Source organism: Aulostomus chinensis, chromosome 6 (genome assembly GCF_037954235.1).
Source record: "Aulostomus chinensis isolate RoL2024-O1b breed Wild chromosome 6, RoL_Achi_v1.0, whole genome shotgun sequence".
In the NCBI taxonomy this organism is placed as follows: Eukaryota; Metazoa; Chordata; class Actinopteri; order Syngnathiformes; family Aulostomidae; genus Aulostomus; species Aulostomus chinensis.
Window position 1 is genome coordinate 6,293,154 of NC_141325.1, and position 26,539 is coordinate 6,319,692.

The following is a 26,539-nucleotide window of genomic DNA, read 5'->3' on the forward strand; positions in this document are numbered from 1 at the left end:
GCTGAATTATTACTATTATTATTATTACTAAAGTATTTTTACATCATTGTGCAGACAGATGGCAGTGTAGTTACTACAGCACACTTCCCACGTCTCTTTTCAACTCTGACAAAATAAAGCAACTTCAAATGTGAACCCACCTGCATAGCGGATGGTCTTCCCAAACATGGCTGACCAAAAGTAAGGCACCGTTTTAATCTCAGTGGCTCTGCCCATCATGCTGAGAGCTGCTACTCTTCCTGTCAGTCAAGGTGTTACATCATCACAGAGTAACTCACAGTACTACAGTGATTCTTTGCTCACTGCAACCACCGAATCACAACACAGCGATTCTCCAATAATCAAAAAAATTGCAAGAGAATTCATTTACAATACATCCTAATATTTGTGTAGCTGAAGAAAAAAACTACTGAAAAAAACAGGTCTCATGTATTTATATGCTGCATTGCGGCGTAGGATTACTCACCATGTACGTGAGCCATTTGCCAGTGAGGGATGTTCACCTTCTTATTGTTGCGCGGCGGGAAAGGAAACATGACCACATCTCCACCAGCGAAGACGCCATCAACATTTGTCTGCATCATCTTAGATACAATTTAAAGGAACAAAATGGAACCTAAAATCTTTCTCTGGCAGCGAGCAGCTCACAGAAACCTCAGTGCAGTACCTTGTTGACTGTGATGAAGCCTTTGGAATCCATGTGAATGCCGCTCTGTTTCAAGAAGCCTGTTGCAGGAACACAGCCTGAAGAAGAAGATACACACACACACACACACACACACACACACACACACACACACACACACACACACACACACACAAACACACTCATTATGTTTACATATCTCAGACAAAAGTTCAGAGGCGTCCATACAGTAGTTGTTGAGACAATCACAACTGCAAATCTTAACCTCGCTAAGTCTCATAAATTTTGGTTTCATGTAGAGCTTATTTTTTGGGCATATGTTTCAAAATCCAACTGAAAGATCCCCTTCGCTTTTAGTCAAGGGAAACCATGGCGATGCTAACTTCCATGGCGATGTTAACACACTTGAGCGATAGCAGCCACAGTTGTCAATCACCTGCTCCGATAACACACACATCTGCTCGCAGGACTTTTCCACTCTTCAGTACCACCTCCTTTAGCTGTGTGACAGGAAATAAAAGAAACTTCAGTCAGACAAACAGGAACTGTTTTAATGCCAACGAGCACAATTTTTTTCCTCAAAGGACCTGAAAATATTTTTTTGCAATCAATCCTTCACAATGAGAGATGAAACTATGACATAACACAACCTGCGGCCAAATTAACTGCAGTTTTGATTCAGTCGTATTTCAGATTTCCCATATTTCCCATATTTCTATCACTCAGTTGATTTTTAAATAAATCATGATGACAGTTGTAGGGATCAAATTTACACCCTTGTGGATTATTGAAGCTTTAATACTGAAGCTTTATTTTTAATAATGAAAATAAAATTTGGATGTTTCTTTTTATGCCTCTGCACTGCCAGTAGTCCTGGGCTGGACGTATTCTAGTTTTGGGTTGTCTGTCCTTCTGGCCCATCCTTGTGAAAACAATATCGTTGGAATTACTTGAGGGAATTTCTTCAACTTTGCACAAATATTCCATGGGACTCAAGGATGAAATGAAAGGAGTTTGATGGTGACAGGTCAAAGGTGAAGGTTACAGTGAAGGACACAGTTGACGGGGGCATAAGAGCACAGTCGGGTATTTCTAGTGAAACCAACACAAGGATTTATTCATTATTTTGGCACAAAGTCAGGGGTGTTTTTTTTGTCAAAAATATCTACAAAAAACATTGAAAAAGTAAAAAGGCAAGGGTTTTAGTTGTTTGATTATGTTTCTTATCTGACTCATCGTCATCGCAGCTGAAAATAGACATGGCGGGACAACTGAGCATCATGTCATGCTGTTTCTCTCACTTTCTGAATACCTGTCCATGATGGCCAATCATCTCCGACACCTCATTCAGCATGTAGAACTTCACCCTGTTTGTCTCAAATAGCTGTTAAAAAAAACAAAAACAAAACACAAGACACATCAGATTAAGTGTAAGAAGCAGTCACGTGGTACCGGACTGCTTGACTTCCTGCGAGTGTTCCCTTACCTTCATTATGACTTTCCCTACTTTCTCCCCGAGAGCTTTTTTAAATGGTACTGCCTCGACCCCAATGATGGAGACTGAGTGGGCCTTGTCTGTCAGAGCTGCAGCCGCCTCCATACCTGACCACGATACAAATAAACATCACATGTAAAACATGCCGATTTGCAGATGCTTTTTTATGGAAATGTTTGTTTCTCCTCACCAACAAAAGATGTTCCCACAATCACAGCGTTCCTGTTGTTTGCTAGCCTCGCTATGCTGTTAGCGTCCTCAGGCGTTCTGAGGTGAAACACATTCCTCACCTCCTTGCCTTTGTAGTTCAGAGCTTTAGGTCTTTCAAACAGGAGAAGAAACAATCAGATGTCAGTTTATTAATTGATTCTAATGAGGGGGGAATAAAATGTTATTTTGGGATATTTTTGCTCACTTGCTTCCAGTAGCAATAAAGAGTTTCCTGTACTCCATCCTCAAGCCATCTTCAAAGGTCACAGACCGTGTTTTCACATCTATCGCCACAACCTGAAATGTCACACAGCCATATAAGTTGGACTCTTAAGCAATGTCAAAAGAGTAATTTAGATTTAATGAAACAATTTAAGCAACAGGACATCATTAACCACCTTTAATTCTATCTTTATTCTGAGGTCATAATTTCTCACCTCGTTTTCTGTGAGCAGTTCAATGTCATGGTCCTGGAGGAAGTCCACTGAGCGCAGTCGTAGCTGCTCTGCTGTGCTGTCTAGGGACTGAGGGGGAGTATGTTAGTGCTGAATGCATCAATAATATACTATAAAAAATCTCTGCATCCAAAAATCAACTTCCCTCAGGTTCAGGGTCCAAACAACAGTCTGAAAATAACATTGAAACAATGAAATCTCTAACTATGTGGAGCAAAACATAACTGCTCATTGGAGGACATCTCCTTAATGTAGTATGAGATTACTGACTGATAATTGTGGAGTATTGTCTCCTTCCTGCATGAGATCTCTGCAGAAATCACAGATCTTCCTAACAACGTGAGCACCCTGATGGATCCAGAATGAGCCTGTAGCAAATGCAGAGGATAGTCACCCAATCCTGGTCTTGAACCCGGGTACCAAACACCAAAGAGCCAGGCTCGGTGGCAGGGCAGCCAGAGTGCCTTCACCCATCTCCGGGGTCTCTCACACAGGGGCCAACTTTATCATAGCTCACACACTAGGGTCGACACAATTCATCTCACTTCTGACAACGTATATACAAAGGCAGAGGGTGGTCACTGAACCCTGGTCTTGAAGCTGGGACTGTGGAGCACCAAACATGTTTACTGAATCTACCACAGGCTCACAGGTGGTCAAAAGAAGAAATATCAGGTGAAGAAGGAGCGAATGGAGAACAGGACAGTTTTCCTGTCTCAGAAACTGTGTGCACAAGCTAGCGACATCAGGCTAAAGTAACATTGTGAACAAGGAGCAAAACAATGAGATGCATCCTGGTATCAAACTGATGCTGCGTCAGATGTGTCAGACTGTAACTACACCATGGGCCGCTCAGCATGCACGATTCACATCAGCTCAACTACAGGAAACCCCAAACTACACGCTGCCTAACATCTGCATGACAGAGGTGATTCATCTGTGGAGAAAACATTTCTCTGATGAGAGGGAGTCCATCAAATGTGAGCCTTAACCCGCTGAAGTTTGTTTATGTGCCAGGCAGCTGTCAGGTTGAGGTCCCCGTGGGGACGCAAGGCAAATAAACAGCTTCTCTCAGGTGGTTGTGAACTGTTGGCCGGAGCTTCTCACACAATGTGCTTCATCAGCTGTGTGAGTAGCTGGTCACAGAGACGCAACTGACAAATGCTCCATGCTCTTAACTGGTGTGAAATGTCCTCTGCAGGCAGGCGGCTGACTGGCTGCAGCAGTAATATCCCGAGCTGATGTGCCATCAGGAACACGTGTGTTGTGATCATGGCTCTTGGTAAACGTGGAAATCCTACACTTATGCTAGAGATGAGTTGTCTTGGCAAATAAGAAATCTTTATCTTGATAATTGAAAACATCTGCAAAAATGAAGGTTGCATTTGTTTCTCGTGCCAGTTAATAATCATCTATCATGATGACATTTTCACGGCCATTGAATGTTGCATCTGCTTTGATTCAGTTGTGGCTGTTTATTTGTGCACAAGCAGCTTTCTCCAAAGCTTTGCCGGCCTGAACTGGAGTTATTCCCTGAAGAGCTCCTGTTTTAGCACCACTGACCAAAGCAGCACCTCTGCAGTCTGTTACATAACTCAGCTCTGTCTCCTTTATGTGGTCAGGGTCTGTGTACAAACCTTACTCAGTTTAGGCCTGTCGTATGGAGGATGCCTGTCCATGGTGCACATGACGATGCGATCGGTGAAGCCTTCTTGCCTCAGCGTCTCTGCACACACCAGACCAGCTGGGCCTGCGGACACATGCACCACATCATTTTGAAACTCAAATTGAGAGAAGCCTTCATGATGAAATGAAAGTATAACCGACCTGATCCGATAATCAGAACGTGACTGAAGCCGGTGCTGGAGTTAATGACTGCTGAACATCGAGCCATGGGCTTTGAACGCTTCTGGGATTGAAGAGCCTAGAAACGATCAATCAGTCTGTTTATTTATTGTCCTGCAGAGATCCTCCACATTCCTGCAGCTTTTTCCTCTTGTTACCTGCTTGTTTGCACGAATGATGACTTTGTCCTTTTCAACTCTGACCTGAAGCAAACAAACATGAATGATGTGTACACCTTTTTAAAGTTTAGAACCTTGATAAGACAGGGAATGTGTTCACAATGTCAGGGGGAAGGTCACCTGGAAGGTGGGCAGGCTGTCCAGCCCAGGGAAGTCCTCAATGTCTCCTGTTGCAATGTTGAAACATGCGCCATGCCAGGGACAGCGCACGTGTCCTTTTGACAGAACACCTGTAGCCACAGAGGAGTTCATGTATGTCAGATATGATTTATTACTAGCAAAGCTGTGACTTTAAATTTATCAATGACCTTTGACCAGGGGAGCTCCGTAGTGGGGGCACTTGTGGCCCATGGCTGAGAACTCCCCATGTTCCTTAATCAGCAAAGCTCGTCCACTTCCCAAGTCAACCTCCCGCATCCTGTAACACACAAATGAACTTTTGAGGAAACAGATTTTATTCATCATACCTGAGATGCAACTTTTATGTTTTATAAGTGTGTATTTGTGTGTATGTCAAATGTTGCAGGAATCTTTCAGGGCCTCTTCTAGTAATGTTCTCTCAAGGTGACAAACAATACAAACAAACAAGCTATGACTTCAAGAGGAAGTGAACACAAATGGTCAAGTAGCAACAAAGACTTATAGGAGGTAAAGAGAATGTTGCCGTATGGTCTCCCGTCTGTCACGGGCTTTGATGAGGACTTTATGGGCGTTAAGGATTCCATTTCATCAGCACACCGTACAAATAACAATACATTTGATTGACAGAGTGCTTTTGAAGTAACTTAAAGACACCTTACTGTACATGGGTTGAATCTAAGAGTGAAGTGATCGAAGTCATGTTAAGATGAAGGCTGAAGGTGTTGAGTAATATCGCTATGGTTACGCAATATAAGTTCTGCTAAATGTGGGTTTGGAGTAATAATTTGAATAAAAAAGACATTTGGGACATAAACGGAATGTTCTCATACTGTGTGGAGTTTATTACTGCTCTCTGCAGGACAAAAAACTTTTTCTTAAAGCTACAAAAACATATTTATTATCTCTGTACGGCAGTTTTGTGTCATCAATCATCTGACAGGCACTGATGAAGCAATGACAGTGAAAATAACTCTGTCATCAGTGGAAATGAGGCCTCATGTCCTTGTTAGATATTCAAATGATTCATGTGTGTTTCACACCAACAACCTGACCACCTATGTGAGCCTGCGTATGTGTGTTTGGGAGTTTTCATATGCTTACTGTCCATTTTCCAGATCCTTCACATGACAGACGGATGCCTCCACGTAGTCCCGTGGTTTGTGGTAGATGGGGAGTGGGGTGGAGTCGTCATCTGAGCCGTGTCCAAGGGCCCCGTTTGGTCTACAGTCAGCAAAGGGACTGGCTTTGCCGTTAGGTGACAGCCCATCCACCTCTTTTTCTTTTTCCAGGAGAGAGAGTTCCACTTTAACTTCAACTGCACAACACAGACATGTCTCTTTAGAAAAATGCACTGAACAAAAAGAGTCAAGAAGAAAAAAGGGATAGAGCTGTTACCCCATCCTGTGATTAGTCAGTCTGCAGGTTTTGTGCCCTGTGGACTTGTTCTAGACCCGGATGGGTGACTGCTCTGTCGATTCACTGCATTCCACATGCTATAAAACATCTGTCCACTAAACAGCAGGAAGTCAGTGGTACAAAAGACCAAATTGGTTCTGAGCAAATTAACTGCTGTATAAGTGATGGATACCAATGTCTGCTGACTTGCTTTTTCATCAAAGTGGATTTTGTGAAGAGAAAAATGTGATTTCAGAGTAACAATGTTTCATAAATAACATTTAAGTGCAGCTTAACCAGCACACATTCCAGAAGTGTTGCCTTCCAGGTAGCTGAGAAAACAGAGTTTTTTCTCATGTCTTTTAGATGATATGTAGTTTTATTTGAAGACATCTGATGCGCGGCTGTTCGGGTTTATATTCCTCAACATAAAGAAATGGTTGTGTAACTCCTTTTCACTGCAGCAGGCTTTATCTGTTCGGCTGGAAAAATGTGCTGATCGTCCGGTTCTTACACAGTAATCTGGCTGGAATTTTCTCCCGCTGAGCAAGTCTTAATTAAAATCAATGGAAAATCATAATGGTGAGTGCAATTGGGGGAGAAAAGAAAGAGAACGCTTTCCAAAGGTGGAGAGAATCTCTCCAGACGTGGCTCTAAGAGCTTCGACTAAATGAGACATCACTCCGCTGGGTCTGATCAGTGCTAAACATATTATCTGCCTGACAACATATAGAATATTTTATGTCAAACTCATCCTTTCAACATGAACATGTTATTAAGGTGGGAGTAGGTGCGTCTGGAGATGTACATAAATTAATATTATTTGTAAGATGTTTTCCTCAACATGCACAGATGAGGGCAGTGTCTGCAGGGTCAGCCTCGCTCTCATATCCTGACACATTGCCAGCTTTCGCCCACTTGCTAGTTAATGTATGAATATTTACTCCATACTCCTTATGGGAGTTCTGTGCATTTATACAGCACTAGTAAGTATTACAAGCACACCACTTCTGATAGTGTTATGATTATTTTAATTTGATTATTTAAATATACTTTCATTGGAAGAGATGTGGGGCAAAACTTGGAAAAAGAGAGAATATTAACTCCTAATTATCAAGAACTAGTATTGAGCAGGGAATCTTTCTCCATGTTTGTAAGTGATAACGTTGAAAAAGTGCACAGACTTCTTTTTTTTTATACGGCAAAGTATAAAACAATCCTACCGTGATTCCCTTGAAATGTACAGGTTGAATTGCTTTTATGTTAGAATTTAGTCATTTACATTTCCAGTCATATGATTACATATCAGCTGTGAGCCGTTTTGCTGTGTGGGTATGCGACTATACAGAGATCTTCACTCATTTGTTCTGCTACTTTGTTTCTTGACTCAATGGCAGAGACGATTCTAGGAATCAATACCTGGAATCCAATGAAGCATTTTAAATGACTCAAAAGTTTTTTTTTTTACAGTGCATTTACCGATACTGAATTATTTTTAATGTTGATTTCTTGCACCATCGTAACAGAAAACTTGAGGATTGATTTCTTATCCTTGAATCCTTCTCTTATCCTTCTCTACGTGGATAAATGGAGAGTACACTGTATTAGTGCCACCTGAAAGACTGCAGTGGAACCTGAGGGCTAATCTCATCAGGCCAGGAATACAAACCTGACAAGCAGAAAAACACAGAGCGTCAAATGTTTATATTTATGTCTCAATATGTAATCCCCTTGACCAAGATGCCACACAGAGCATTAAAATTCCTCCCTCATAAAAATGCTATAGCGCAAACAGAGGAGGCTGGATATGAAAGGACCCGGAGAAGAGGATTTGGAGGCGGTAGGTAGCGCTGGTCCCTAAATATACATTCTCAAAAACCTATCTTTCGATATTCAGGTCATGTAAAGACTAAATGTTTAGCTCTCATGGAGAAAAGTTCAATATCATGTCTTCAACACGGATTTAAACCATTCAAACCATTCAAAAGAATATTTACAATAATGGGCTTTCTCTTAACCACGATGCTATGATAGCTTATTTTTCATTTTTTCCCCTTTTAAGTACACACATACATACACTGCATTTCAAATGCACCAACAGGAGGTTTATAAGAGAAATCACCTTTCCTTAATCCTCAGCAGCTACTCAATGTCTCGCACATCTAAAATTGATATTCGAAAATTAAAATTCATGAACTTGTAAAAACACATCCCAACGGACGGATGGATCTATAACTCTCGGTGTGTTGCAGCTCAGTAGAACAGAAAGAAAACAAATGAATGCTTTCCCACCTCTGTGGTTCAGTCTACAGAGAGATGATACGCTGTTGCATTCAACTGCAAGATGCATGAAAAATCCTGTTGTTTGTTGTGTCATTATCTGCATACCCTGCAGTTTTGCTCGTTTGCACTATATCATCATTTTTCATACTAAATTACTTTGAGAGTCTGCACAGAAAAGGCAGGTTGGTCACCTGGTTTGGGTTTGGAGAAGCATCCTCCCATGGTGGGCCAGGGATTGGGGGGGACACTGTGGGAGAGGGAGGGAGGGGGAGGAGGGGGGTGAGTGCAGTCAGACCCTTGGGCTGGGCTGCCCCGTCGGGAGGTACCAGTAACACAGAACTGGGGGTATGAGAACCTTCAGGTCCAGGCTGGCCATCGCACACGTCAACTCCTCCTCATAACCTGCATGGACACAAGGAAAGACACGGTCACCAACACACGCGCAGACAGAACGTGGACACGGAACTTTTCAAGAACCACCGCAGATGTATGGTTTGTTCAAGGTGTAGGTGACGCTCCTGAGAATACAGTAAATAGATCAACAGAGTAGCAATAACTTCGTCTTTAAAAAATTAAACAAAAGCAATGGTACATTTTCACAAATTTCTGACTTGTGTCAACAAAAGGATGAGCAGCACTTTCATAGACAAGGTTTGGGGGACACACTGAAGTAAAGAGGCTAATGTTACTCATGGACAAAAATACACTGCTCACATGTTGCGTTTAGAAGCTCGTCATGTTTGCAGTGGTTGTTTTTACCAGGATGAAACTATCGGTCAAATATGAGAAGAAATCAAAAACCAACAGACTTTTTCCAGGAGAAAAGTGCAGCAACAGGAGCTGCCGCCAGAGTGGAGGTCGTGTTATTACCTAGTAGCTAACGTTCTCCTGCAGAATAAATCACTTGGTAACATATCGTTTCAGTTACGCCCTCGTCTGTGTAGGGATCACTTTCCTGTTGTCACTGATATTAACAATCAGAGAGAATCAATAGCAAAAAAACAGCACTTTTAATAGACGGCGGTTGACATGGACGACTGCCTGCATTGCAGCAGTTTCACGGTTGCTTCTCCATCAATAGTGGAAAAATTCTGATAATTTTGGCCCCTAAATCACTTCATTTCAACCTCATGAGAACACTGGACTAATTCTTTTTTACTATGTAGTTAATCAAAGGGCTCCCAACAGAATCAAAACTGCCTCCAGGTTTAAGAACACCATGAACTCTTTGGGCCATAAAGATGCTTTGGGATCAAATGATTTCCACTGCATCAGTATTCAACGGCGAGTGAGTAATAAGATGCGGCAGCAATAATGCTCTCCTTTGTTTTCATCCTGAATAACTGATGATGTGTTAGTACTCTGAAAGGTATCAATTCTGCACACTGAGTCCCAAAGCCAACGTGCATGAAAACAGCCCTCCTGCAGTCCACACGAGGACAAGACCAAAAAGTGTGTGACATTTTTTTTTCTCGTGACCTCTATTTTAAGAATCTGTGACGCTGGAATACGTTTTTGAGGAGTTTAGAGTTTGAAATGAACATTCTTTAATTCTGGATAAGATCCCCCATCCGATTCTATGCCATTTATGTTTTTGATAATTCCATTTTCCCCAATCGTTTTTGATTTTATCAAATGTGGCCAACATAAGGTGAAATATTGATCTTTGATCTTTAAAAATGACATCATTCTGATTCCTGGGAATTTCCATATTTGACTCGTGTAGTGAGTTAGGAGGGATATTCGGGGACAACTGTGTTATTGCATTTCACAACGTCCGATTTGAAGGGTTGAATTGTTCCCACTCTTCAATGAAGCTACAGAGGATGTCAAAGTCCTGACCTCTGCCACTGGAAAAGACCGGTCAGAGCTTGAGATGAAAATAGATGGTTTTTACTAATGAGGTTAGCTAATCACATTGATATTGAGCCCAGATTCTCAAAGTGGAGAGATTATCATCTTTCTATCTGATCAGTCACAGTCAGAGCGTGATTGATTCATTCATCATGAGAAACTGAAGTTGCTCTGGAGTGCCGACCAGACTCAAGATGGTTTACTGCGTCTTTGTAGCATGTTAGTGCTTGTTAAGAGGAAGTAATAATGTTAATTGGGAACATTTCCACACACATAGTTACCTTTGTTCATGCATATTGCATGGGAAACTGTTAAATATTAACAGCAGTCCAACACCTATTAACTTTCTCGTCACACTGCGCTTTAAAGGGAAGCAGGGCCCCTTGAGTTTCAAAATCCCCCTTGTTTTGTTGCCACGTTGCCCTCACTTTTCTACCAGCTCTGGTATTTCAGCCTCACATACAGTTGTTCCTCGGGCTGCTGTGAATCCGAGCAGAGGCGGGATGGCAGGTGTATCGCTCAACATGGAGCAATCCATCTCCATATTATCCTTTTGAGGTAAAACCAAAAGGACTGCTTGATATTCTGAGCACATCTTAATGTCCTTGAACTTCAGAGAGAGAGAAAAAAAAAAACGTGTGGAGCGTTGAATGGCGCCCTGCTTAGCAAAGTTCCACAGAACAAATGGAAAGATCTCGTCTGACTGCCCGCAGCTCTGCTGCTGAGTTTGAGTTGTTGCATCTAAATTTTGTGTTTGTTTGCCAGAGGATAAAAGTGAAACTTTTCTACCCAAAAAAACCCTCAAACTACAGGACCTTTTTTTTTTAACAGGACTCTACTTTTACATTCGAGTTTTGAATGCAGGACTTTCATATGAGATGGAGTTTATTGCATTATCGTGTTGATTTTTCTGAAGTACAAGATCTAAATACTAACTTCACCTTTGTTGTTGGCTGGAATAAAAGGCAATGTGATGATCTTGGGCTCTGGAATGCTGTCAGCAGTCTTCCCTCACTTGTTGGCTCTATTAATCCCAATTTCTGTGGAACACCAAATACAGAAAGCAACTTGTAGTGTCACTTTTCAATGTCTGGAGTCTGTTTGGGCTGATTCTGCTTCACATCTTGTCCCTTTAATAATTTGTTTCAACTGAAAATTTGATGAACAACAAATTGGAACGGAAAGAGCTGCCATCCTGGAGTTCCAGCAAACCCAAGATATTTTGTGCAAAACTAAAGTAGGTTAAGCAGATTTGGTCCTCACAACATATGACGCAGATCCCAGTCTCTCACTGTTGGGCCTGTCCCCAAGCAGTGCTAATAATCCTGCCTGCAAACAAGCTGTCAGTTTCACTCACTTCCCTACAAATGTAATACCAGTTAGAGGAATGTTGGGGGAGAATTAGCAAATGCAGCTCCGGTTGGTGGTGAGCAGGTTGAACTGTAAACTGAAAAAAAAAAAAGCAGGAATGTTGAGCGCCAAGTGCCTTGATGGTGACACCCGCCCCTCAAAAGTGAACCTTCAAAACACTTGTGCTCAGCAATGTCATGAAATTATATTGACATGTGCAGAACAGGACCCGTCCTCTGTAATGCAGAGGTTTGTTGTCCTGCAGACAGAAACAAAACTGATACCCACCAGGAAAAAAAACAAGCTGCAGAGGAAAAGACGCTGAAACATCCAAATTGTAAAGAATGTTAGAGAAGTTTATCGGTCCTGGCAAAATTAATGAACCTCAATCAAACTAAAAGACTGTTGTTTTAGCTGCTCATTTGGCTCCTAACAGGGTTTATTCAAACGCTTGCTCAGCAGGATTGTTAGTCCTTGGTTAGCCATTAGGGCTCTCTGATCCTCAACTGATAAAAGACAAGAGCTCATCACAGTCAGACTTAATATTTGACCGCACCTCTTTGCCTCGCTCACATGTCGCATGGTCTCCTGGTCTCCTGGTTTGTGAAACACAAGATAAGCCGAATGATTCATCCCCTGATTGCAGTAACAAACTGTTGAGCAAAAGTGCTCTCTGTGCAAGCTGTTATTTATTTTGTTTACCCCCAGGTTACGAGGAGTTCAGTGTACGAGACCAGAGAATAACAGTGTGAGACTTTTTTTTTTTTTTTTAGCTTTCCTGTTTCTATAGTTCAAAATGGAAAGAGACAAGAGAAGTGGGAAAGGAGAGGCAAGTGTTCAGTTCACGATGCCTCCTGGAAATGAACAAATGTTTCGAATTGTTTTCTTGCAGGTGATTCCTGTCTTATGAGCAAAATCAGGTGGTTCAAGATGTTGATGAACTATTTTGTGATTCAGAAAGTTTAAAAAGGATTATTTAATGAACTATGTTTCTTCCCATGATCAGGGCTTAAGCGTGCCACAATGCTCAAGTAACAACAATTAGTCCGTCTTTTTTTTTTTACTCTTTTACACAGTCACTCCCTCGAAGAGGAAACGCGAGCATCACTTCATCTGGTTTCCCCTTAAAAACTTCTGTGCACTGTTTTCCTCAGTAAAGGCGGCACCAGTGAGTTCTGTCAGGTCGTTATCCCTTGTCTTGATAAACCTCCATGATGTCATGGAAAAACAGGAATTGTGGTTTATGGAGGGGTGTGCACCGCTACAGGAGAGCTGTGCTGCCACACAACAATTCTGCCGTGAATCAATTTCTCAGTGTGAACACACGCACAAACAAAAACATACAAACAAACATGCGTATGCTCAGAGGTTCCTGTCAAACTCCTGACTATCAAAGACTTCACCAGCCACCAGTGTTTTCTCTCCCACACATGTGTAGTAGCTATGTGGAATTGTTTTTTTGTTTTGTTTTTTGTATTATGCTATAAACAAATATGCTGCACCTCAGTACTGGGTTCTCCAGGGATGAGATCTGATGTGCACTCCTATATAAGTACTGTATGTGCAGATATAAAGGCAAAGACTGAACAACATATCCAGAGTGATAGCAGTGACTCATCTGCTAAAAAGTAAAAATGATAAAAAATTTTCTTACCAATGGCAGCGGTGAGGATGGAGCAGGTGCACTGAGATCCAGTCAAACTCCCTGGAGCTCAGCTTCCCCTGCGGAGCTCGGCAGCATATTAGTCCCCCAACAATCCTGTCCCTCTCTGGGATTTCTTCTCTCCACTGGAGTACTTCCAGCCAGTGTGTCCCTCTGCACCCTCCTACCCTCCTTCAATCTCTTCCTCTCCGTCTTGATGCAGCAGACGCTCTGGAGTGTGTGTGCGTGCGTGTGTGTGTGTGTATGGGTGTGTGAGTATGTGTGTGTGAGTGTGTATTGGTGTGAGTTCCCCTCCAGCAGCAGACTGAGCCGACTGGTCGTGGGAGTTGCTCTCTTTTGCTGTTGGAGCCTGCGAATGCAGCACAGAGGACCTTTGCCAGTTTCTTAGCTGTATGCAGTATTGATGGAGTTGCTGAGGGGATGCTAACACAGCATGAATTCTCACCGTCCCCTGCTCGCTCCCTCCCACCCCTCTGCTCTCTCCCAAACACAACACAACACACACTCTCTCTCTCCCTCATAGAGGCTGGTTGCTTTTCTGTTTGGATCCTTTCAGCCTCGCCTTCAGATGTCAAAGACTTGACTTGCCAGTTAAGCCAGATCAAAGACTTGCTGCCCTCCCTGCTGCACTGCTTGCCCCGACTGCCCACTTATCACAACTGCCTGTGCTGCATGCCAAGGCTGCATGTGCTACTGCAGGAGTATCAGCTATTGTTAAACTTACCAGGGAGACGTTTGTTCTATTCAAACTAATGTCCAGGAGACATAAGGGCTACTCTCCAGGCAGCAACACACTCTGTGAACACTGGAATGACTCTTTTTGCATATGTGTGCGCGGCTACGCTTGTCTCAGTGTGTGGTGCAGTGAGAGTAAGAGTGCAAGAGCAGTCTCAGTAAGGGGGGTACGGTGCAGGATTAAAAAAGGTAAACTGAGTCTTATAGAAATGAACTGCCAAGATATTCCCATTCCTGTATGCTCCCACTGTGTGAGGAACTCTCTCTTTCAAGCAACTGCTGACCAGATCACACGCAGGATGATCTTTCAAGGGAATGATGACAGTGTCAACATGGAGACTATATCAGCACTACAAGGCCAAGGTACATGTCCAAATGGAAACAAAGATACTACAACTCTTGGATTTCAGATGAGCTCATTGAAAGTTATTCCTTTCACTTTGTGCTGCAGCTGACACGTGCACCAGTGTCCATATGCTTGGATTGCACGCTGCAGGGGTTCAGCAGCCACTCAGGGAAGCATGTGTGAGTGAGGTAGAGGGTTTATAGGGGGGGGGGGGGGGGGGGGGAGCACATGTCAATAAAGTGAATGATCAGGTTCTCCCAGTGCATAGACCAGCAGTCCATCCTGACTGTCACTGCAAAAAACACAATGTCTTGCCAGATTTGTTTGTCTAATTTCTGGTCAAAAGAGCTCATTACACTTCAAATAAGACAGAATTACTAAACAAGAAACATCCCAACAAATGTCCATTTCTTAAAGATCATTGAAGAAACCTTCAGTTTTGCTGAATGAATTGGCATTATTATTTCTATTATTTTACGAATTAAAATTATAAAAAACAGATATGATTTTTGGTTTGTTAAAAGATTTGCTAAAATAACATTATATTGTCTATTAAAAAGAGTTGTGTATTCATTTTTTTAATCAGACATATACTTTGTAAGACATTGTTTTTTTCACATTGTATCAAAAATGGGAGTTGAAAACACATTTATATGTCCATTCATGCATCCATCCATCCATTTTCATCCACTGATCCTGTTAAGGGTCACCGGGGGCTGGAGCCTATCCCAGCGGCTTTCAGGCGAGAGGCAGGGTTCACCCTGGACAGGTCGCCAGTCCATCTCAGGACCAACACGTATAGACAGACAACCATTCACACTCACAGTCACACCTACAGTCAGTTTAGAGTATCAATCAGCCTCGTCCCCTCTTGATGTCTTTGGACTGTGGGAGGAAGCTGGAGTACCAGAGAGAACCCACACAGGAACAGGGAGAACATGGAGACTCCACACAGAAAGATCCTGTGATGGAGCCGGGGCTTGAACCTGGAACCTTCTTGCTGTGAGGCGACAGTGCTGACCACTGCACCACCGTGCCGCCTACATTTATGTATAATTTAAAAAAAAAAAAATCATACCTTTTGTTATAACTCAGAAAAGTACAGCAAGACAAATTACATCCTCCTAAAATCAAACTGAATGCTTATTTTATTCACTGGGTTACATTCATGAGATGATTAAATATAGGGCTTTGTAGCATACTGCATTATGTACTGCAAGTCAGTCTATTCTCGTGATTTGCCAAAATATAAATGTCAACTTAGCAGTTATTTAACCTGGCTGCTTGGCATTTAAATAAATTAATTAAATTTCTTTTTAAAAAGTCACTCAAAACACAAGCTGGACACCCTGCAACTTAATCTCAACCAGTTATTCTGACATTTTGTGCGTTGTGGTTATACACAAAAATCGGACAAAAGAATTCATGAAATCAGTTCTAATATTTGCTTTGTACAGCAGCTCATTAAAGCTAAATTAAGCACTAATGTGCCAGGAAACCTGGTGCTTCCTCTTTCCTCCCTCGAAGATGAAATTCAACACAGAGAGGCTGTAGGAATGTAAAACTTATCAAAATATCCACTTGTTTTCAGTCAGTGGGCTCCAAGACCCCGCGTCTGCCGCGTCTGCCGCAGTTATGTGAGATGTTCAGAACTGGCGGGGCCCCTTCTAACATGATGATGTGTACCGTGTTATACTTCAGGTTGCTAGATCTCATTTTAGTATTTTTTTTAGTACTTCAATTTCTAAATTACGGTTGTTCGATTTTTATAATCCTAATCTACCTGCGTTGCTCCAGACTTCTTCCATTCAGTCAATTTATACCGAAACTTTGTCTACCAATTTAATGAACACTTTGTTTATGTTTCTTATCTGAAGCATGTTCTCATCTGTACACATGGTCACAGGCCATTCATGAAGCATACAGAACTTTTATTTCTTGTTCATCCTTCCTACACTAAAAGATGTGCCCATCGATTTGAGAGCAAAAATCATTTGATTAATTACAAGTTTGTTCTTCAGTTTGAACCAAATTCTCCTGTTGAGGTCCATTTGGAGATTATTAATGCACAGTTAAATCTGATATACAATGAATTTGATATTCAGCTTTACGACTGCATGTAGAATCATTAGGTCAATCATTAAATCATTAAGATATACCTTGATACTGTTATATTGTTCTTTCTTACCGGGTAAATAAAAGAGAAAATGTGCTCATTTTCCAAGACTATAGCAGTTCAATCCATCGATACGAACAAGCAGAATGTACAGAAAGGCGTTTAAAGGTATCAGTAACGAATCTACTTAATAATACCGTGATAGTACAGTATTAATACATGTTTATTCAGCGGGAAATCTACAAGACCTCTGTCTTCAGGTAGTGCTGCGTCTTGTGCTTCTTCTCTGGGCTGTTGGGAACTCTTTCTGGCCGCTGGTCATGATCCCCCATACACACCGCTACAAAGAGGAGGGTCCCTCCAATGACCAGTGCCAAACCTCCAAACCAGCCTGAGAACATGGCCTCTCCATATTCCCAGCGTGGCATCACATCAGGAAAACCCTGGTCCCAGAATTCCACCACAGTCGTATAGGCCACAATGGAGACTGGAGCCAGAGTGGTGAGCCCCGACACCCAGGACAGCACCCCTCCGAGGATCAGGAGCACCCTCCTCAGGCGAGGCAGGCTGGAGAACATCTCAATCCCCTCCAGTCCAGGGAAGGCCACCAGCAGAGCTAAACCTCCGGTGGCTAAAGACACAGACATGAGGACCCGCGAGATCTGCAGGTCCAAAGGCAGCCCCAGGACAGAGTCATAGGCTTTACATTGTACCCCCACTTCCTCAGTGTAGAGGCAGGTGTGCCACAGTCCAGAGTACCAGTTCTCCACTTCATTCAGGTCAGAGTTCATCGTCTTCCACAAAGGAAGGAAAGTTGTGATCAAAGAGGTCACCAAACCCCCAAACGTCACAAAGAACGCAGCCCTTTGCATCATTTTAGTTGTTAGAAAAACCATCTTCCACCTCCGTCAGCGCACACGTACACTTTCCACTGCCTGCTGCTTCTCTACTGTGCAGGGCTGAAGGACAGGTTAGGAGATCCAAAGTGACCGTGTAGTCCGTCCCACCTGAGGAAGTACGCTTGGCCCTTTAATAAAAAGATAATCCAGGTCTGCAGCACGACAACAGACTTACTGTTTAGTATCAGTGTTCAATGTCATCACAGTAACAATGAACACTGGTTTTAAACGAAACCGAATACATCTAATGGGATTCTGGACTGCCTGTGTGCACAAGTAGACTTAAATAAATGAAACATGAGCATGCTGTGCACACTGGAACACATGGACAGGAGAAGAACTCCCCAGGGAGGTGACGAGGACAGCAATTCCACCAGCTCTTAAACTCACTTCATCAATTAAAGCATTTATTTCTAACTTAACATTTTAAGGGTTTTTTTCAATGATGAGACCGCACTTTAGCCCAGTCATACATGGACTCTGAATCTAGGGAGGAACTTTTAATTAGCCAAAAGTCTCAAGTATCTGGACCATGAATGGCTCTTTGTGCTCTAGCAAAACAAACAAGAGTCAAACACTTTGTGAAATCTCTGTCTGTCAGACATTCAGAGTACAACTTGCAATGAGCAGAAAATTCTGTCATTTAATTTCATTACTTATCATTGCCTAGCATTTCAGCTATATATATATATATATATATATATACATATATATACACACATATATATACACACATATATATACACATACATATATATATATATATATATATATATACACATACATATATATATATATATATATATACACATACATATATATATATATATATATACATACATATATATATATATATATATATATATACACATACATATATATATATATATATATATATATATACATACATATATATATATATATATATATACATACATATATATATATATATATATATATATATATATATATATATATATATATATATATGTATAGTTTTAATCTTGCAGATGATTGCAGGAAAGTCTATCTCAAACCAAGGAGCTTTGTCCGACTTTGTCATCCACAGAACTCTAGAAACTGAAGCTGGCTTGGTGACAGGTGGAAGATTTCATCTTTTCTTCAGGTGGCGTTACAAGTGCTTTAGGTCAATACTAGATAAGATAGATAACATAAGTTATCAGTTTACTATTAAACATTATTTCTGAACCGTCCTCCAGTGGTTCTGCATTTCATGACACAACTGTGGAGAAGGAGCAGACACCAAGTTTAACATGACTCACTTTCTATGAGGTTTATTAAGGCCTTAAATACATGGACCCCACGTGGGTAAATATACCAGCATACAGATGGGACTGGACACACACTGATTTACTGTGAGCTCACGTCTGTTAGTTCTGCCTAGATGAGGTTAAAATCACATGTAACAGATATACATACACACATCGCCACAAATATTTTTCATATAATGACTTTGATCCCGGTTTAACTGCGTCAGAGAGCACAATACGTGTTGGATACAGATCAATAGTAGACGTATTTTTTAAGACGGTTGAAGGCAATACATTTCTATGGGTTTCTTTTCTTTGTTTTTATTACAGTAAACTGCTTTTCTATAAAAAAAAAATGCAGCAGCAACACTAAGAAGAATAAAACGGACAAATATTTTGTTCTGTGTACAGACAATAAATAAATGACATACTGAAAATAAAAAGGGTATTTTTCAGCTCCTCATTGAGATGCAGCTTGAGGAACAAAAAGGACTTGATAGTGATTGAATAAGAGGCATCTATGGGGCTGAGACATGCGAGGTCCAACATAAAGCAAAGTACTGCATGTAGGGAGGAGGAATGACTACAAATAGATATATGGCTTCTGTGAGAAGAGGAAAATTAGCCCATCTCTCCACGTCATCCTAAATGTCGGAGCCCATCTCGGCACACTGCTTGTCTGATATGTGTGTAGCTAGAGACTCAATGATGTCCAACAGCAGCAGCTGACTGAGAGACCGCAGGTTGGGGAGCTTGGATACCTTTGGAAGGGGAGGAGAGCAAAAAAATGAAAAAAATGAGCCATAAATGAAAAGAAGACAATGAGTCAAACAGAGTCAAATGAGGGATAAGCAGCGCTTGATTTGCTCATGCTTAACATATATATGCAGAAAAAAAAAGAAAAAAAAAGAAAGCTCAACAAAAACACAACACTCCATTGACAGAGGGTTAGAATTGAGTGCTTCACTATTTCTTAGAATAACAAACAATAATCAGAGTGGCACTATGACCCTGATGGTTATGTGATGAGGTGCTTGTACAGCCGGCCCGGCTGTAAACAGTCTCCCCACTACAGGGAAAATGGAGGGTGATCCACTAGCAGGCCAAAGATGTCAAGTCTCCCACAAAGATGCCGGGACTACAGGGTTAGCTCAGCTGCAGTGAGTGGGCAGCAAACCCCCAGGGCTCCAGATACAAGCCCACCCACCTTGATGAACTGGTGGACAATAATGTGGAGGCAGTGCTTCTTCATGTCCAGAGCCTGGGTCTTATCAGCAGCCTCCAGAATCTAACAGGGAGGGGAATACATATTAAACTGACTACAACTGCATTAAATATCCCTAAGGCACAGAGCACCAGTGGCTGAACACATAAATACCTGTAAGACATTCTCCACAGTCACGTTCATCTCCAGATTCTGCTTACAGTAAGCCTGCAACCTGTTATTTGAAAAACCGTAATAATACGGTGCAGCGAAGAGATACCTGTTGAACGAGGGTCAAGGGTAGAATGACCTCTCTTGACAATTTAAACAGTTCACTCATGTGAAACGGATATGTGATCATGTTAACTGCCATATAACATTTATCAAAAATTACTAACACACACACACACACACACACCCAGTAGATACCATTCTAACAAAACAATTCAATTTCTTTTGGACTCCCTGTGGTGCATCTTGAGCAAGACTGAAGAAAGATGGAGCGGAAGGGTTTTATTCAGTAGATCCATTAAAAGCCACTCGATGCTGACTGCAACAACCCTAGCGCACCTCGGCTCACTTTAGCGTACTCTCTTTTTACTGTTATACTGCAGCACTAGTCTATGATTGCACCTATTATTTCTGAAGACTCAGTGACACGTTATCATTAAACCTCTCCTAACATTCCACCATTGCATTAAATCCAAACGAGTATAAACAGGGCTTTAGTTTGGGAAGGATACAGGGAGTCCTCTGGAGGCATGTTGACGTCTCCAAAGTAGATATAACGCAGCATGGACTCAAACGCCTGCTTACTTGGAACCATTTCACCGATGGAGATATTTACCTGACCGTCCTCTGGCATGAAGGAGCGGAACATTGCCTCAAAGTAACTGAGGAGTCAAAGAGTAAAGTTTAAGATGCATCTGAGCTGAAATGGACAGTGTTGAGACACCTGGGCTCCCAACATTCATCACTTTTTACTGAGGCAATGAAGACGTGTTTCTTCATGACGTCAACAAATTAGAATTACAAAAAAGTAACTGTACCAACTGTGTGATCCTTTTACTGTAGAAATCCCTAAGATGATTATAAAACTATGGATCACACTCCAGCAGAGGCAAATTCAATATTATACTTCCAAACCTTCTCTCAAATAAAAACAAAGTTGAAATTGTATTCAATTCAACAAAGGATACAACATGACAAGGGTTTAATAAACTGCACGCACACACACAGATGAAAACATAGCCAGTCAGGGGCTCTACCTGGACCGAGCTGCCAGTATGGCTTTATGAGCAGGTCGGGGATGACCGTCTAGCAGTAGAATAATGTCGCAGAATTCCAGGCCGCCTCCCTCCAGGTAAGACTTCATGTCCTGCACCAGGGACGTCCCGATGTCCACAGGCTGGTCCGAGTACAGTCTAGGGGGTGGTTGCTGCTTTCGTCTCACAATCTCCACAATCAGCGGAGTGGACAGATGCTCAAACTCCTTTGTCATGATCACCTGGTTGAAGTGTGACTCCTTCACCACAAAATTAAGGCAGTGTTCCTGAAGAGAGAAAGAAGACAGACTAAATGATTATTTCTGGTTCCTCACTGGTGAAGGTTTTGAATTTATTACTGATTGTACATTCAATATGAGCCTCAACCACTAGGGGTCAGTAAAAAAGAACAAAACACGCACACACACACACACACACACACACACACACACACACACACACACACACACACACACACACACACACACACACACACACACACACACACACACACACACACACACACACACACACACACACTTGCAGCCTGGGCTTAGTATGTTTTACGCTTGTGTACCTTGAGCTGGTCCAGCTGTAGCTTGTTGGCATTTTCACAAACACTGAGAACATTCTGAAGGTCGACAGACGCCTCGATGTATTGCACACAAAGCTGTTCCAAGCGGGAAAGCTTAAAACTGAGGGCCAGTTTGTACACGTCCATGATTAGGAGAACATCCTGTACATGACCTGGGCAGACGGACGAGAATAAATCTATATTCCATCTCTTTTTTGATGATTATAGCACTCAGAAACAGGATAATCAGAAAAAAATTCAGGAAAGCACTACCTCTGCGTGGGTACTGGATCTTGTCAGTGTAGAGAAATTGCATTAAGACTTCAAAAGGCTGAGCTTCTGCTTCCCTGATCGATACCTCGAGCAATGGCTGCCTGCTTGACGGCCTGCTGCCTCCTGGGATATCCCTCGCTCCTCCCGGTGCCCCTTCATCACTCTCCTCACTGCTCTCCTGCTTGGTCTTCTGGATACAGAGACAGCAGATTGTGTCAGACTTCATGTTCACATTCAGGCAGGTTCATGACTGTGTATTCCTTTTATCAATTTTATGTCCTAACAAGGGGATCATGGAGGCAGCAAAGCATATTTCAGTCATTTAAATATTTGTACAGCTGGCATACGTTGATCTGATGTAAACATGCCACTGAAACATAATGAGACACACATCAACAGATTACTGTCACTCATATTCACAGGAAACAAAGAGTACACCCACCTGTCGCTGCCTATCCCGAGCCTGAAGGATTTTCTTCCGTAGCCACTGGCATCTTGCAGTCACAATGGCAATATGTCCAAGAACCCTCTCCTCCCTCTGTCAACAGCGCCGAGTAGATGTTGATGATGTGAAAAACACCTCGCACTTTTACTGAGTAAAGAAGGAGTTTCATTTCCAGTATCACACACAGCCAAAAAAAACCCACCTCTCCTAGAATAAACTCCACATCACAGAACTGACGGTTCTCCCACAGTTTGCCATAGTCTTCATGGAGAGTACACTTGGGGTAGCAGGAAAACTGCAAGAAGCAGGAACATTTTTATAGAAATTATCATAGCTAACTACACTCCACTGTCTGTTCCCAGCAAAGGCCAACCTGGAATCTGTACATCTCCCCGCTGCGAACATTGTTGTCGACAGTCCCTCCAAAGATGTACATGGCATCTTGAATCACAGCAGCAGCATGGAAAAGTCTCCCACTGGGCATCTGACGAGTCGGGGACAGAGGAAATTCAGCACTGGAACAAGTTTGAGAGGATTATATCATTCATGTCTTTGGAATTCTAGGATTCATTCATTAAAAAAAGTATTTACATACGCCAGGGCCGCACTACAGATCAGTTCCTAGGCCCTTCTACCTCAATCAGAAACAAAAGCATGTCCCTTATGGTGTTCAATTAAAAGAAGCTAAACTAAAAAGGAAAGCGTCTGGTAGAGTTTATAATCCAAGAGATTAAATTAGAAAAAGGAGAAGTGATGAGATGTTAAAAGTTCGGATATTTTTCAACTTGAGGGGCTATTTCCTTATGTTGCTGGGTCAAAATCATTGATAAGGACCAAAATGATTTAAATTGTTCCAATACTGAAAGAAAACATTTGAGCTCCAACCACAAAATTTGCTCAAAATCGGAAAAACTCTTTGTATCATTTTGACCCACGCGTACAGGACAGAAGGGCTCAGGAGGTTAGAGAAAATCGCAGTTGTCCTCCAAATATGTGACATAACTAACCCAGCAATCTTCCTCATCCGGTCCACTGAATGTTTGCGAAAAATCACACGATGGCTGTGGGCTGTGTGGACCCATTAGGTTTGTACCTCACTGTCCAGGCTGGGTTGGATCACCTCCCAGGTCTGAGAGTCCACATCATAGCAGTGCAGCTCATTGGGTAAAGTGTTATCAGCAGCACCACCAAACACGTAGAGATGGCGGTCAAAGGCCACCATAGTGTGACCGTAACGTCGCTGTGGAGGTGGAGGAGAGCCTCGCAGTAAATGTTCAGTGGGGATGCGTGTCCACCTGAGGAGACGGAGTAAAAATATCAAACATTTCCAAATACTTGATGAGTGACTACGAGTTGGTGGGAGAAACAAAAAAGATTTTGCTCACATGTGGCCCTTGAACTCAAACTGGAAGAGGTTGTTGGTGATCTTTGCTCCGCTCTGACCAGAAAACACAAACATCTTGTCCCTGCAAACAGCTACAGGGAAGTTGCAGCAAGATGGAGGAATCTCACCACTCTGATCAATCTGAAAGAGACAAAGACAGAAACACGGATGTTGGCACATTAAACGTTTGAGCATGTTAAACCGATTAAATTGAAGAAAAACAAATACTGGCCTCTTCCCAACATGCATGTTCTCTGTCCTGCAGACTGATGGTCCACATGTCATTCAGCCTACAGGATGGAAAAAATATACATCAAGATTGTTCAGATAAAAAAAAAAAAATATATATATATATATATATATATATACGTGGGTGATGTATAAAATTTGTAGATGTATCAGTATCTAGATGTAGATGTAGATGTAGATGTATCATAGAATCCTACCTGGCATTCCCATCATAGCCAGCGAATATCCACAGTTTATCATTGTAGACTGTGGCCCCATGTGCAGACCTGGCCACCGGCAAGCTAAAACAGAGCCAGGGACAAATTAAAAACATCTTAATTGAGTCTGTCTGTTTGAAATTATTCTCTCCACATTTATTTTCTGCCCCAAACAACCAACCAAGTGCAGGCAAACATCTGTCCCTCATAGACATAGTAAATAAATGTATTACCTGCCCTCCACTTTCCATTCAGTCCATTGTCCTGTTGCAAATTTATACTCAAAAAGATCATTTTTGTTTTTCAGGTTGGAGTTGGAGTAGATGTCGCCAGTGTAGCCCCCTAAAATAAAGTCAAATCCCACATACACATCAGAATTGAACAGATTCAAAATCAGTGGAAAACAATGGCAGTGGATTATGAAGAGTATAAACTCAGAAATTACCAAACACAAACATGCTGCTGCCGTAGACTACAGCTGAATGGTGATATCTGGGAGCAGGTGGAGTTCCAGTAGTGAAGGCTCTGTAAAATATACCAGAGTCCAGCATCCAATCAAATTGTTTATCTTATTTGTGGAGAATATTCTGGCACGGTACAGTAATCTTACCGACACCATGAGCAGTCTTTCACATCAAATCGAAGCAAGTCATTCAACATGTTCTTCCTGTTGGGAGATAATTTTAGTTGATTTTAATACAGACAGCATGCCAAACACTGAGGCCTATACTCACCCATTGTCTCCCCCAAATACATAAATTGCATCCCTGTAGGCCACAACGGTGTGCTTACTGCGCCTGAAATAGGCCAAGGTGAGATTGGAGTCAATAAACACGCAGGTGTAACAGTGACGCTTCAGTTCATTCGTCGATAGGTTACCTTGCTCCAACAAACTCATCACATGGAGGGAGTCTTCTCCAACGATGGACAGTCTCGAAAGGACCAAAATTAAGTGTCAAATATTCCACGCTGTCGGAGCAACTGTGGTCGAAGTCAACACTCGGGGCTACTTTAGTAGATTTACAGGACATTGTTGCTAAGTCATCCAGCTGGTGCACTTCTCAGGGCCACTGATCTGGAAAAACGTCTCCAGCTACTGTCATTATTAATGTCAGTATTCCAGCGTAAGGCTAATGCAGCTGTCTGGCTCTTTTATTACGAGCAAAAATACAAAAAAAAAAAAAAAAAGGGAGTCTACTTCAGAGGGTTTTAGTCTTCCATGTAGCTGTTAGCTACGGGCGATGCTAAAAACAACTGTTAGCAGCATCGCTAGTAGTTGCCAGTCAGTGCTACTGCAAAGCTGCGAAACAGCTAGCGGTTACGGCGAGTAAAACATGCCCGAAACTTAAAGTAATGGATGAAACAATACCCTTAGATACCTATTTCATCCCGTTTGTGCTTCAGTCAATATAATATGGACATCGAAGGGCACCAAAATGACTAAAAATGACACGAGTAAAAACAAGCGAGCTAGCACAGTCGTCCAGTCACGCCCCCGAAATTGCAATGACGAGATCACGTCTCATCATTGCCCCTAGCGGCGGGAGTACTTCCGGCATGAGCAGATAGATCACGGTCAGATGGTGCAATGAACTCTTTTAGGATTATTTGGGACAACAGAAGTTAATTAGGGCCTGAGCCCGGAGGCGTTCAAAGTCCGATCTTCACGAAACTTTGCACACATGATTGTTGGATCCTAATGGCAAAATGTGATAACACTTGATTGTGCTTAAATTACGAAGGAGGGGAAGTTCTGCATATTATTTCTATTATCAAGAGAAGTTGCTCAATGAACAGTCTAACCTGTTAGTAACAATAAACAGGTTAATACAACGATTTTGGAATTTTTTTATTGAATTTAGTCACAGTGATAGTGTTAAAGTGGGGAAATAATATAATACAAGACATTTCTGAACAGAGTTAAATTTTTGGGATTATTCAGTTCACACATAAAACATTCACCTTTCTTTGGATTTTTCTTGTTTTATTTTTACAACAAAGAATCACAGTAGAAATCATTAGGTTTTTTTCCTCCTTAACACTGATAAACAGGAAGAAAAAATAT

The 26,539-nt window shown here is 41.9% G+C and overlaps 3 protein-coding genes across 4 annotated transcripts in view; all 3 read right to left on the reverse strand.

Moving 5' to 3' along the window:
• Positions 1 to 13,920, reverse strand: part of aifm3 (AIF family member 3) — a 17,868-nt gene extending 3,948 nt beyond the window's left edge. Inside the window, exons 1-17 of the mRNA XM_086206066.1 lie at positions 13,508 to 13,920; positions 8,841 to 9,051; positions 6,073 to 6,286; positions 5,139 to 5,248; positions 4,951 to 5,060; positions 4,810 to 4,854; positions 4,634 to 4,730; positions 4,444 to 4,556; positions 2,789 to 2,875; positions 2,557 to 2,648; positions 2,332 to 2,462; positions 2,133 to 2,248; positions 1,959 to 2,030; positions 1,083 to 1,146; positions 668 to 744; positions 467 to 584; positions 141 to 239 (exon numbers count right to left, since the gene is read on the reverse strand). Coding sequence (XP_086062192.1) covers positions 141 to 239; positions 467 to 584; positions 668 to 744; positions 1,083 to 1,146; positions 1,959 to 2,030; positions 2,133 to 2,248; positions 2,332 to 2,462; positions 2,557 to 2,648; positions 2,789 to 2,875; positions 4,444 to 4,556; positions 4,634 to 4,730; positions 4,810 to 4,854; positions 4,951 to 5,060; positions 5,139 to 5,248; positions 6,073 to 6,286; positions 8,841 to 8,871 — 1,576 coding nt within the window. The 5' untranslated portion in view covers positions 8,872 to 9,051; positions 13,508 to 13,920. The remainder of the gene's footprint in view (positions 1 to 140; positions 240 to 466; positions 585 to 667; positions 745 to 1,082; positions 1,147 to 1,958; positions 2,031 to 2,132; positions 2,249 to 2,331; positions 2,463 to 2,556; positions 2,649 to 2,788; positions 2,876 to 4,443; positions 4,557 to 4,633; positions 4,731 to 4,809; positions 4,855 to 4,950; positions 5,061 to 5,138; positions 5,249 to 6,072; positions 6,287 to 8,840; positions 9,052 to 13,507) is intronic.
• A 2,715-nt stretch (positions 13,921 to 16,635) lies between these two features.
• cldn26 (claudin 26) lies at positions 16,636 to 17,609 on the reverse strand. Its single transcript, XM_086205285.1, has one exon. It carries the CDS (start codon positions 17,607 to 17,609, stop codon positions 16,953 to 16,955), a length of 657 nt encoding a protein of 218 aa, XP_086061411.1. The 3' UTR covers positions 16,636 to 16,952.
• A 1,274-nt stretch (positions 17,610 to 18,883) lies between these two features.
• On the reverse strand, positions 18,884 to 25,970 carry lztr1 (leucine zipper like post translational regulator 1). 2 transcript variants are annotated; one of them, XM_086205287.1, is made up of 19 exons: positions 25,354 to 25,970; positions 25,209 to 25,271; positions 25,085 to 25,141; positions 24,920 to 24,999; positions 24,708 to 24,816; positions 24,475 to 24,558; positions 24,261 to 24,318; positions 24,030 to 24,169; positions 23,738 to 23,939; positions 23,018 to 23,128; positions 22,847 to 22,939; positions 22,642 to 22,737; positions 22,200 to 22,386; positions 21,930 to 22,099; positions 21,356 to 21,639; positions 20,831 to 20,980; positions 20,262 to 20,367; positions 20,091 to 20,171; positions 18,884 to 19,644 (listed from the first exon to the last, which is right to left on the reverse strand). In XM_086205287.1, exons 1-19 carry the CDS (start codon positions 25,503 to 25,505, stop codon positions 19,528 to 19,530), a joined length of 2,340 nt encoding a protein of 779 aa, XP_086061413.1. In that variant the 5' UTR covers positions 25,506 to 25,970; the 3' UTR covers positions 18,884 to 19,527. The 2 variants fall into 2 exon arrangements, with proteins under 2 accessions (XP_086061413.1, XP_086061412.1); XM_086205286.1 differs by having other exon boundaries at positions 22,200 to 22,389.
• Positions 25,971 to 26,539: the final 569 nt, after the last annotated feature.